This window comes from Brassica oleracea, chromosome C4, assembly GCF_000695525.1.
Source record: "Brassica oleracea var. oleracea cultivar TO1000 chromosome C4, BOL, whole genome shotgun sequence".
NCBI classification, from domain to species: Eukaryota; Viridiplantae; Streptophyta; class Magnoliopsida; order Brassicales; family Brassicaceae; genus Brassica; species Brassica oleracea.
In genome coordinates, this window is record NC_027751.1 from 41,366,132 (window position 1) to 41,377,855 (window position 11,724).

General features: G+C 32.1%; 3 protein-coding genes across 3 annotated transcripts; 2 read left to right on the plus strand and 1 right to left on the minus strand.

Annotated features, from left to right (window-relative positions):
* Nucleotides 1-945: 945 nt before the first annotated feature.
* LOC106341472 lies at nucleotides 946-1,465 on the plus strand. The gene has a single exon (XM_013780241.1). It carries the CDS (start codon nucleotides 1,113-1,115, stop codon nucleotides 1,371-1,373), a length of 261 nt encoding a protein of 86 aa, XP_013635695.1. The 5' UTR covers nucleotides 946-1,112; the 3' UTR covers nucleotides 1,374-1,465.
* Nucleotides 1,466-2,158: 693 nt separating this feature from the next.
* On the plus strand, nucleotides 2,159-5,012 carry LOC106338913. Its single transcript, XM_013777781.1, has 3 exons — nucleotides 2,159-2,622; nucleotides 4,717-4,796; nucleotides 4,885-5,012. Exons 1-3 carry the CDS (start codon nucleotides 2,159-2,161, stop codon nucleotides 5,010-5,012), a joined length of 672 nt encoding a protein of 223 aa, XP_013633235.1.
* On the minus strand, nucleotides 4,996-6,298 carry LOC106339783 (transcription factor MYB44). The gene has a single exon (XM_013778656.1). The coding sequence runs from the start codon at nucleotides 6,227-6,229 to the stop codon at nucleotides 5,441-5,443; it is 789 nt and encodes a 262-aa protein (XP_013634110.1). The 5' UTR covers nucleotides 6,230-6,298; the 3' UTR covers nucleotides 4,996-5,440.
* Nucleotides 6,299-11,724: the final 5,426 nt, after the last annotated feature.

Below are 11,724 nucleotides of genomic sequence, written 5' to 3' on the forward strand. Positions count from 1 at the left end.
TCATGTTAGATGTCTAAAGTGTGATACGATTAAGTATATCATTGATGTTATATTAGATATGTTTAAACCATATGATTCAGTCTACTTAATTTAATAATTTATACAATCTAAACAAACAAAATGACATATTTTCTCTTATTTACAATGATATGGTAAAAAATACAAAAATGAAATGTTAGTATTATAGATAAGAAATTTGTTTTTACGAAAGATTTGTTGCAGAATTGCGACAAAGTAACAAGAGATGTGTGACAAGAACGCGTTGGTCCAAGTGGTAAAAGGATTCCGGCTGGAAAAACCGTCATCTGGATTAGATTCGCATTGAAAAATTTTATTTACAATATTGAGTTTTCGGCAAAAAAAAAGGTGAAACCACCATTTATTTTACCAAATAAAAACAAGAGATGCGTGGAAAATTAGTTGAAGAGATGTTTGCAGAGTAAGAACGGAAATTATGCAAAGCCTTATCAGTTTTTATTTTGACAAATATTTGTATACACGCGTAATTGTATAATAATAATATAGAAAATAAAAACAAAATAACGTTGCTGCTATAAGAAATTAGATGCATCCGCATATTGTTTTGAAGAATACCTCTTTCCATATTAAAATTTAATTATAACCTATTTTGAGCTAATATTTCTATAAATAATACAAACAAAATTCTTCGTAAAAATAGCATAAAATAATATGCACTAGAATTTGAATTCCAAATATTTTATAGTTTGCATCGAAAAGTCTGCTCCAAACAATGAGAGGGAAAAATCAATGATTTCTTCATCCAGGAAAAGAAAATCATCTTCATTCCTCCTTGATGGCTTTTCTATTGATCCACATGTTTTAAAATAAGGCGACTAAAAGAATAAGTAAGAGGCAACCTCGGTATTTTACCAGGAAGTAGCGTTGTGTTGAATTATAAACTTATGGAGTGAAAGCTGATAAAATTCAGACTTTCTCCTTTCCTTCAAGGCTCTCCATACTGCTATATAATCCAACTCCAACTCCAAGTCCACAAACTCCTCACAATTCACAACAAATTTTCATCATCTCGATATAGACTAGTGATAAATTCAGACGTTTTCTTTTTATTTCTCTAAAACCGCTAAAAGAAAATGATGGTAAACAAGGCTATTTTGGGTTCGATTCTGTTTTTCATATTGGTGGGCTCAGTTCTTGTAGTGGAGGCTCGTCCGCTGAGTTTAACGAAGGCCGAAGAGAAGCAAGCAGCGAAATTCTTTGATGGTTTGTCACTTGGTGCGATCAAGGACTCGGGTCCTGGCTCTGGTGGTGAGGGTCATAAATTCGTGGATCGAAGTGAGCCGGTTGTATATGGTAAGCACTCTGGTCCCAGTCCGAGCGGACCGGGTCACTAACTAAGGAACCAGTGGTTCCGAGTTCTGACCGAACTGGTTAAGGTGGCCGCTTCGGTGTAGCTTCAGAAATTGATTATTTCTTTAGTTTCTTTTATTTGTCATACCTTTCAGATTATTTAATAAGGATTTTTCTCCACCTCCACCATACAAATACAATGATGGAGAACAAATTGGAGGAAACCAAGAATTGGTAGAATGTCATTCTTTTCTCTGTAGTATTGTTTTGTTTGTTAATGGTTGTAGTTTATTTGGAAACAATAAACAATCTAATAAAATTCATTGATTATTTTGTTTAATATATAACTTCATTTTTCATTTTTTGGATATTTTAATTTTATTACAAATTATAACAACAATTAATAACACACAATTTCTGAATTAACAATCGTACTCTTTTCACAAAGATTCACAATATGCAGAATTTACATGCATCATTCTCTGATAGGATATGTATCCTTAGATCTTAATATACGGAATTATGATAAATGGTTCTAGTTTAGAAATTTCATGTATAGTTGTTTTTATTAGTATAAAATTGCATCTGAGAACCAAACTCCAAATTTTATGGTATAAAACAATTAACTATTATGTTAAACCATTATATTAAAAGACTTCCACAACTGATATATAAAATTCATTTAAGTTTAATCTGTAAAAGACTAATGCGCACTTAAATATATAAACCTTGGAAACAAAAGTATATCAAGGGGCAGATTCATGTTAAACCAATGTCCGAAATACAGTCAACAACAGTAATATGCAATCCCACAGGTAGATTGATAGAAATGGCTGGTGAGATTGGCACTCAAAAACTTGGTATTGAAACGTTGGCTTTGATTTGTGATGTATGGGATGGAGATCGCTGGGCGTTTCGTCGATGTCGTGACGTTAGGATGCGAGACACTATCCACATGATCGAGAATCATCGCTTGGCAGAGGACCGTACAGCAGATGATATTGTCTTATGGAGGCATAATGAAACTGAGTTCCGTAACTTCTTCTCAACCTCAGCGACTTGGCATCAGCTTCGTACGCACAGGCCAGCAACATCTCGGAGCAAAGTGATTTGGTTTTCTCTTGGAGTGCCTCGGTTTGCTTTCATAACTTGGCTGGCAATAAGGAATAGATTATCTACTGGAGACCGTATGTGTACCTGGGGTCTAGCTCATGGGTGTTTGTTTTGTGGAGAACCAAATGAGTCTAGAAACCACTTATACTTTGCTTTCCCTTATACCTTCACGCTCTGGAGGTAGGTAACCTACTGAGTAGAGACCCCGACCCACTCTTGATCACTTACAGACTGGTAAGTTTGAACAGCTTCGCTTCATCTTGTTGCGTTTGGTGTTTCAAGTCACAGTTTATATGATCTGGAGGGAGAGAAATGATAGAAAGCACTTTAAGAAACCCAAACAAGTTCATTAGCTGGTAAAGGTCATCGACAAGACAGTGCGGAATAGGCTTTTGTCTATTAGATATTGGAAGAAACCTCGTTTAAGGGGACTAATGCAATGTTGGTACTAGGCATGGGCGTTCGGGTCGGGTTCGGTTCGGTTCTTTTCGGGTCCTAAACATTTAGACCCAATAGGTTTTTTAGAAATTTACGGTTCTGGTTCGGTCCGGGTCGGTTCGGGTCTATAATTAAAATACCCATAAAATACCCATAATTTTTCGGATTCATTTCGGGTTCAGGTATTTAAGATCTGAAAAGAACATGACATACTTAACTTCATCAAATTTAGTCGATATTTGTCATATATATCTAAAATTTTACAAAATAACTTAAATGAAACTATTAATAATTAAAATATAACATTTCAAACTCTAATTTGTTTTGTACATTTTATAGCTTCATATTTCTTAAAAAATGTTATAAAATAATAAAAAAATTTGTTAACAAAATATATTTCAACTAAATCATAAAATAATATATACATAATAGAACACATAAAAATTATAGTTTTGGATATATATGTTTTTAAGTTGGGTACAAACCAATTCTTATCGGGTCGGGTCTATTCGGTTCGGTTCTTTTCGCGTCTGAGTCTATTCGGGGCGGTTCTTTTCGGTTCCGGTTCTTTCGGGTAAAAGAAATTTAGACCCATAAAGTACTTGTAAATTTTCGATTCGGTTCTGAATCGGGTATTTTTAAATCGATTCCGGTTCGGATTTTCGGGTCCGGATTAAAATGCCCAGACCTAGTTGGCACCAAGCACACAGCTAGATAGATAGCTTATTCTTTATTCATGTACATAAACTCTTTTTTATGATGATCAATATATTTAACATTTCATAAAAAAAAAACAGTAATATGCAACCTAAATTGTGTTAACTTGGTTGATCTCTGTTTCTCAAGTTCTAATTCGAATGGTTTGGTTTATTTACGCCTTAAACCGAGAACTGCTACAAAGAGCTTGGCGAGAGTGTTTTTTCTTAGCAAAAAAAAAAAAGAGCTTGGCGAGAATGAGAAATTGATTTACACGGACTTTTTTTTGTCAACGATTTACACGAATTAAGTGAACAAATCTCTCTTGTTACCTTTAGTTTCCATGATTTTTTTTTTTAAATGTTGCACTTGCTGAACCATCTAGCTTTTGATGAATATAATTTTACATTCATTCAAAACAAAAAGGTTATGATTCCATCAATTTTTGAAAGCCCATGACAATTATCGAAGCTCCCAATGCTTCTGCAAGTTTCCAACATTTTCGTCCAACAATTTCAGAAAGCTTCCAGAACTTCTGGAGGATTAAACGGTTTCAAAAAAAATGAAAGAAGTCGATGAGAAATCCACTGAATATAATCATGATCTTTGGATAAAATGAGAAAAACTGAGTACAATAAAAATGGGCCGATAAGGAAATTAGGTTTTGATGCGAACTTATATAACGAGAATTTGGGAGCAAGCTGAAGACAAAAGAAAAATACTTACAAAAGCGTCCATGTGCACAATGTAAACCTGATCTCTTCTGCTTTTGATTTCTTCAAAAATTCTTAAATTCTTAGCGGCTTTAATCGAAGCTGTTTTTATTTGTATATAGTTTTTTTTTTGTGGTCAATATTTGTATATAGTTTATGCATGTGGATTGCCAAGTCTATCAAGGTAATGCAACCATAATGATTAAGCACTTGACTGGTGAACTGAAGCCATTTAAATCAAAAGCTGTAGACAGAGTGCCCGGTGGTGCAGAATAATTGTGAAGTTATCTTTCTTCGATGGACTATCATAATTAGGCTACAAAGGCATGGAGTGAATCGACGAAACAGGATTCTACAGTTCACTGAGGAAGCAAACTCTATAATAAACTCTACAGAGATGGCTGAATGAGTTTGGTGAGATTTACAGCAAGACTGTGGTTGTTTTAGCAGTTGCTATTGCCTTACTTGGTCCGATTTTGTTCATATGGCCCTTCCTTGCCATCGCATGTATAGCTGTCCTTTCCTTATTTTGTTAGATGGGTTTCGAGTATTGACTAAGTCTTTAATATGGTTGATGTTTGATGATTATATACAGCATGTAGAGGACCGGTTTGCAGTGCATTGGAACTTATGGTGGCGGAATCACAGTGTGCCTTGGCAGTTGCTTATGCTCCTACTGCTATTAGCTTCTGCTTAGCTCTTTTACTTTCTTGCTACTTGTGATTCTATTTCAGTTCTGAGCGGTGGTTTGTACACATCTGATTATGTCAAAAGACAAACTGAATGATGTCAAAAACATCTCGAGAGACTCAGGTAGTCAGATGAAGTTATTTTTCTTAAATAAGATTATGCTAGAAGAACCATAATAGGCGTAAAAGCTCAGGTGATTGTTATTTGTTTAGGTGGGGGATTAATCTTGGAGGGTGAAGGAATTAACAATGGCCCGGCCTTGCTGATGTCATGCTGCTTCGAGACAACATCACTAGAGTTCAGTTCTGTGTCATGTAAGAATAAAACTCTTACACCATGATTAATCCGGGATTCTTAGAGTGAGGTTGTTAGCGGAAGTTAATCATGCTCTTAGTATTATTAAATTTATCTCACTACTCGATCTTCACAATTTCAATAAAGTTTCTAAACCCTCCTCCGCCTCAGATTCCTAGCTGTAACTCCGCCATGTAACTCCTCACCTCCGTCTTAATCATCTCTTGCACCACCTTCATGAAGTCCCCACTAAATGTTCCCCTCTCCTCCTCTTGTTTCCTCGCTGGAAACAGCTCCGCCGTGTCTCTTCCTTGAGTTGACTCGTTGACCCAAGGCAGAGACAAACTCAGAGAAATCGCCGGATCTTTCACCGCAGATTCAATCACCACACCACCAGCTCTTGCCTTAGGCTTATAAACATGCGAAACTGGTCCGCTAGATTGCTCGCTGACGTCAGATCCCGATGGACTCCCGGGATTCATAAACAGCCCGGTCGACACAACTCCTCCGCCGCCGCCGCTCGCCGTCCGTTTCAACGGCTGTTCATCAGTTAAACTACCATCATACCCTCCGTTTCCACCGTCGTTGGACGTCCAACCGCCGCCACCGCCGCTACATTTCCGCTTCAGCGTGGAGTTCCAATGATTCTTGATGGCGTTATCGGTGCGACCATTGAGAAGCCGAGCGATAGTCGCCCACTTGTTACCGAACCTCGCGTGCGCGAGTAAGATCGTCTCGTCTTCCTCCGGCGAAAAAGCGCGGTGCTCAACCTCCGGAGAAAGCTGGTTGCACCACCGGAGACGGCAAGATTTACCGGAACGTCCAGAGATGGGTTTGCTTATCAGAGACCAGTTTCTTGGTCCGTGCTTTTGCACTAGCGTCTGCAAGAGTTGGTCTTCTTCGGGACTCCATGGACCTTTTATCCGATCCGTTTCTTTTCGGGTCGAACCAGACATCGTCGGATCTCTTTTTTTTTTCCTTTGAATTTTGTCGGAACGTTTTAAACGCGTTCTCTTTGTTTTGGAAGAAGAAACGATTTTGAGAGGATAAGTGAGAGAGGAGTGGCTATTTATACAAGATGTGATGGTAACCGCTCCTACCGGTAATTTTTTTCTCGGTTTTTAACAGCAAATTATTCTTTCAGTTTCAAAATTAGCTGATTTACATATTTTTCTTCTTTTTTTGCCAACACTAATACAGTATTTGTTTTAAAGAGTGAAATGAATTATCTGAATGGAAAATTTAGACTAAATAAATAGCAAAATTTCAAACTAAAACTTCACTATTAGAATTTAAAACTTTATGGTTTAGAACTTAAAATTTTGAGTTTTAAGGTTTAGTTTAAAGTTTCGAGTAAAAATAACAATTTTAATTTTAATTTTAATTAGTTTGTTAAATAAACAAGGGACATCCTCGGAAAAAACAACAAAATAATTTTTTTCTAACTAAAACAACACATAAAGCAGAAAATGACCAAAAAAATCTCATTGAAATCGTAAAAAAGTCTTTTACTTTTAATTTATAGATTTATCTTATTTTATAGATTTATAAACATAAATAATTATTTTTATTTTTGTAATGATTTTTTTTCATGATACATTTTTGAATTCAAAATTTTTTTAAAACAAAAGAAGATTGAAATTTTCTATATTTTCATAATTTTATTTAGAAACCTGAAAAAAAATTAAACTAGTTTAGATTTTTTTTTAATATTTTTTTAAATCTTAAACTTCACCCCTCAAATCTAAACTCTAAGTGTATATTAGGTAATCATATAAGTATAAATGTATATTCATTTTTTTACTAAATTTTCTTGGTCATTTTGATTCTTATTTGCTATATTTATGATAAAATAAATTTATTGGCATCCTACATAATTTCTCAATACACAATTGTATACAATATATTTTCTTAATTTTGGTAAAATAGTATGATTTTTCTTTTTTTTTTTATAAATGACTTTTCTTCTACAAGACTAGAAAGTCTTAATCTACAATAACCTAAAATGAGACAAAAGTTTAAGAGAAACCTCATTTTGCAAGCACTTAAGAACATTTTTAATGGAGATGTTTAAAGGAGTGTTTAGTGGTGGGGTCCACCATAAAAAGGGAAAAAATGGTGCCAAAAACGCCAGATTTAGCATCGATGCTTGTACTGTTTTGCGGGCTCCACTGACACATAGCGATCCGCGATTGGTTCGTTTTTAATTTTTTTTTTTTTAATCAGAGAAAAAACCAAAAAAAAAATATTAAGCATTCCACTTGGGATGCTAGTGTTAATGGTGCTTTGACAAAAATTCAAAATTCGTAGGAGACAATTATTTAATTTTACGTAAACTAGGATAGTTATGTGCGTGATTATGCTTTTGAAGATGTAACGTGAGAAGTCTGATAACACAACGGCTTGTAATGATTGTTACATATTTGAATTCTTTTTTTTTTCAGGACGTTAAAGTTAACTTTTAAATTTGATTTTAAAACAGGTCAGAGATTGGCGGTGCGATTGGTAAGGGCGTCTGTATGTGACGTTAACATCAAAAGAGAATCTTCCAAGAAAACGGTTGGGGATTTGGAATACAGCTGTAAGTGGACACGTGGCAAATGAGAGCGTTTCAGAAGTTGAGCGTTTTCACTACAATCATTTCGTTTTTTTCTCAAAAGTATTAAACCAATTTAAAGAGAGTGTTGAGTTATGGTGTAACAGCTTTTGAGGAATCTAAAACCAATTTGGTTTTTTGAAAGATAAGCGTATATGATTTTTGTTGGATTCTTCAGAGACGTTCTGACTTGTGGAAGCCATAATTATTTAAAGGGGAATTAAAAGAAAAATACTATGATTAATTAAGAGTTTCTGTTATTTTGGATTAAAACCAACAACAAAACGTACAAAATAAGTCGCGATCAGATAACCGATCATAAATAAATATTTCCTATGTTCCTAAATATATGATGTTTAGAATAGTTTTTATGTTTCACAATATGTAGGATGTTCTCATATTTCTAGGTAGTTTTAAGTTTATCAAAAACGGTGTAACCAATCAAATTTAATAGTTCTATTTTGTAAGTGGTTGAATAGTTTTTAGTTTAAAATTTTAATGATACTTTTTAGATAAAAATTAATTTTCTTAATAAGTGTGTTTTACCTAAAAAATCTTATATTTAGGGAGTACTAAGATTTCTTAAAAGAAATTTTGTTACAAAAAATAGATTTTATATATTTTAAAGTATTTTGTATACTTTAAAAAATAATACTATTTTAAATTAATTAAATTAATTAATTGATAATTATTATAAAATAGGTAGTAAAATAAATAATAAATTTTTGTAAACATTCATTTTATTTTTAATATGCATAAATATTTTATAATAATTTGTAAGAAAAGTACATTTTAAAGAAACTTCAGCCCCCTTTTTATTATTTGATGAGCATTTTTATTAAGTAATCTTAATCAATTAACAAAAATGTCATTACTTAGATGTCATTATGAGAACATTTCTCGTACTTTTTTTTAAAAAACTCTCTATTGCCTAGAATAATTACATGTAATGTCATTGCTCATTAAAACTATACATGTATTTTATTTTATATTATGAAAGGCCATTCGTAAATGAATATACAAACATGACGATACGTACATAAATATAATAGAAGTTTCGTTTATAACTTTATATATGAATAACTGTAGAATACATATTATATATGTATATACCCTTCTTATTATTTGAGGAGAACTTTTAATAATAAACTTTGCCGTCATGTATGGTTAACAACTTTACCAATGCTTATGTGTCCTCATTAAAATCCATCTCACACTCTTTATTGAATAATCTTCTATTTCCTAGACTAATTACGTGTCATGCCATTGCCAACTAAAATTAGTAAAAGATTATATTATATGTTTCATTTTATGCATTTTATTCAACTATAGTAAGTATATGTTGCCATATTCAAAATGAATTTCGGTTTCAATTATCACAAATGGAAATAACCATTGATTATAAACAATGAAGTAGAGTTTATGAATATTTTTTGTTATTGGAAAATGCAAATACATAAGGTCCAATCGTCCGACCTATATCTCTAACTTATTGCAACATGTATACTTTAAAAAGTATACTTTAAAAACTATAATTATATTTTTTATTTTTTTTGTAACATCTATACGATTATAATAAACAATTCAAAACCGTAGACAAAGATGGATATCAACCATGTTTATGTTTCACTGCCTGGTTGGTTTTATTTTAACAAAATGTAAAATATTAAAACCAAATTTGTTTCCATGATATTTAAATTTCATTTTGAATCGATGTTTTTTTGTTTAAAACGTGAGTAAATCATTCTAAATTGGTTTAAATATATAACGTATACCAAACTAATTTACATTGTGAATATTGATTTCTCTTATAATACATGACATATATGTGAATTGTTTATGTGGTTTATGGTTTACAACGTGGGTAAATCAAACGAACATGGTTTAAATGGCATAAATATATCGAACAATTAACTTGGTGAAATGGATAGCTATTAATACATGTGATATATATGGTTTAAATCTACTGTGGAATATTCGGAATGTAATGTTGATCGTCTATCCTTAAGAAATTTATAGAATATTATGCTACCGCAATTATAGAATTGCATTTAATTAGTGAATGAATCACGAGTATTCGATTTTCCATTCTTCCCAGTCATATCTTTTGATTTATATTATCTTTAATAATCATTTAATTAGGAATGATTCACGCACATTTAATATTTTCTTACCACATTTAATATTTTCTTACCGCAATTGCTGCGGAAAACAAAAGGAATAAACAGAAAAGGAATATACGGGAAAAAAATAGCAGGAATGAAAAGGAATGGTTGTTCCTTCTCAAATTTAACAAGGAATAATTTTATCCTTTAATTCTCTACAAAAACAGGAACGAGAGGGAATGAAAAGGAATTATTATTCCTTGCGAATGGTGATTTTTTATAGTAACGTTAGGGAATGCATTATTCCCCATCATTCCCCGGTCACCATTCATACCCCAAATATTCATTTTACATATATAAGAAACAAACACTACAATTGTGGGTATTGTTACCGTTTCAATTTAAACCCCATAATATCTTTCTCATAGATGCTTCAATTGCTTTTCGTATCACTATATAAGACCACAATGTGACGTGAATCGAAGACCACAACTACCCAGTACAGAGTCATCTTTCCTTTAGTTAAAATGGCTACATACATCCTATTTCATAGTTGAAGCCTTACAAATCCATGCAGAATATTAATGTTAAGATAATTAAATTTGGAAACAGTACTATGCGGCTGGTGGTCTAACCATTGAGATGATCCTTATTGATTTTAATGCGAAATTACTTCTGTATACATTTTTCTTTTTCTATTTTGTATGATTTTTATTGTTTTATCACACTATATTAAAACCGATTACCATATATTATATCACATAAAATATACTCGATGTCATTTTAATGTAAACTCTATATCACACTATGTCAAAACCATTTATATAAAACCGGCAATTTAAAGATATTCATACGGCAATTATGGCATTGATTCACTTAATATATAATTGTAAATATTTCTGTATTTTTCTAATAATAATTTAAAAATATAAGTTTCCAAAGATCATAAGGGGATTGTCAGTCACGCAATACTTTGTGACAATGCATGATCTTCTTAATATTTCAAATTAGGAATGTATAAAGATAAATATGACACTAATTCTGGTTATATATGTACTCATTAATATTAGACGAATTGGTAAAGGAAAGTCACTCTCGAAACCGATTTATATAGACTTATTTTTATCGTCACTGATTAATTTAAAATTTAATTTCGTTGACCAAATTCTCAGTTTATTTCCTATAATAGTCCAATCAATTCGCATAGCAATGAATAAGGCAAACTTTTGAAATTCAATATTAATTTGAATTATTAATATATATAGTTTTAAAGTTATAATCTCTTTTTAGACCATAATCCTGTGCAGGGCGCGGGTTACCCACTAGTTATACGTAGTATAATAGAAGATCTTATATGGTTTTATAATATAATATTCTATGTATTATATATGTTTATCATTAAGTCGTATATGACTTTTATCTTGGTACTTAACTTCTAATATATGTTTCTTTAATTACCTACATAATATATGCTTTATACATATGCTCTGCTATATATATATCTAAATTAACCAGTCACGTATTATATATGAAAGTGAAGTCTGAGTCATTTGCAAGTTCACATGTAAACAATAGAAGGGTAAATAATATTTAACTTATGGGTTTGACTTTGACCAGTCAAATCAGACTGTTTTTTGAAAATTAAATTTGATTAGTTTCAAAAGAAAATTTTCTACGGTTTTATTATATAGTAAATCAAATAATCTTTTTTTTAATGATAGATAGGTGAAAAATATATGACTTATTAATT

Coding starts and splice junctions, on each gene's coding strand:
- LOC106341472 (XM_013780241.1), top strand. CDS start 1,113: ATGATGGTAAACAAGGCTATTTTGGGTTCGATTCTGTTTTTCATATTG.
- LOC106338913 (XM_013777781.1), top strand. CDS start 2,159: ATGGCTGGTGAGATTGGCACTCAAAAACTTGGTATTGAAACGTTGGCT. Junction 2,623..4,716: donor TATACCTTCACGCTCTGGAG/GTAGGTAACCTA, acceptor TGAGATTTACAG/CAAGACTGTGGTTGTTTTAG. Junction 4,797..4,884: donor GCCCTTCCTTGCCATCGCAT/GTATAGCTGTCC, acceptor GATTATATACAG/CATGTAGAGGACCGGTTTGC.
- LOC106339783 (XM_013778656.1), bottom strand. CDS start 6,229: ATGTCTGGTTCGACCCGAAAAGAAACGGATCGGATAAAAGGTCCATGG.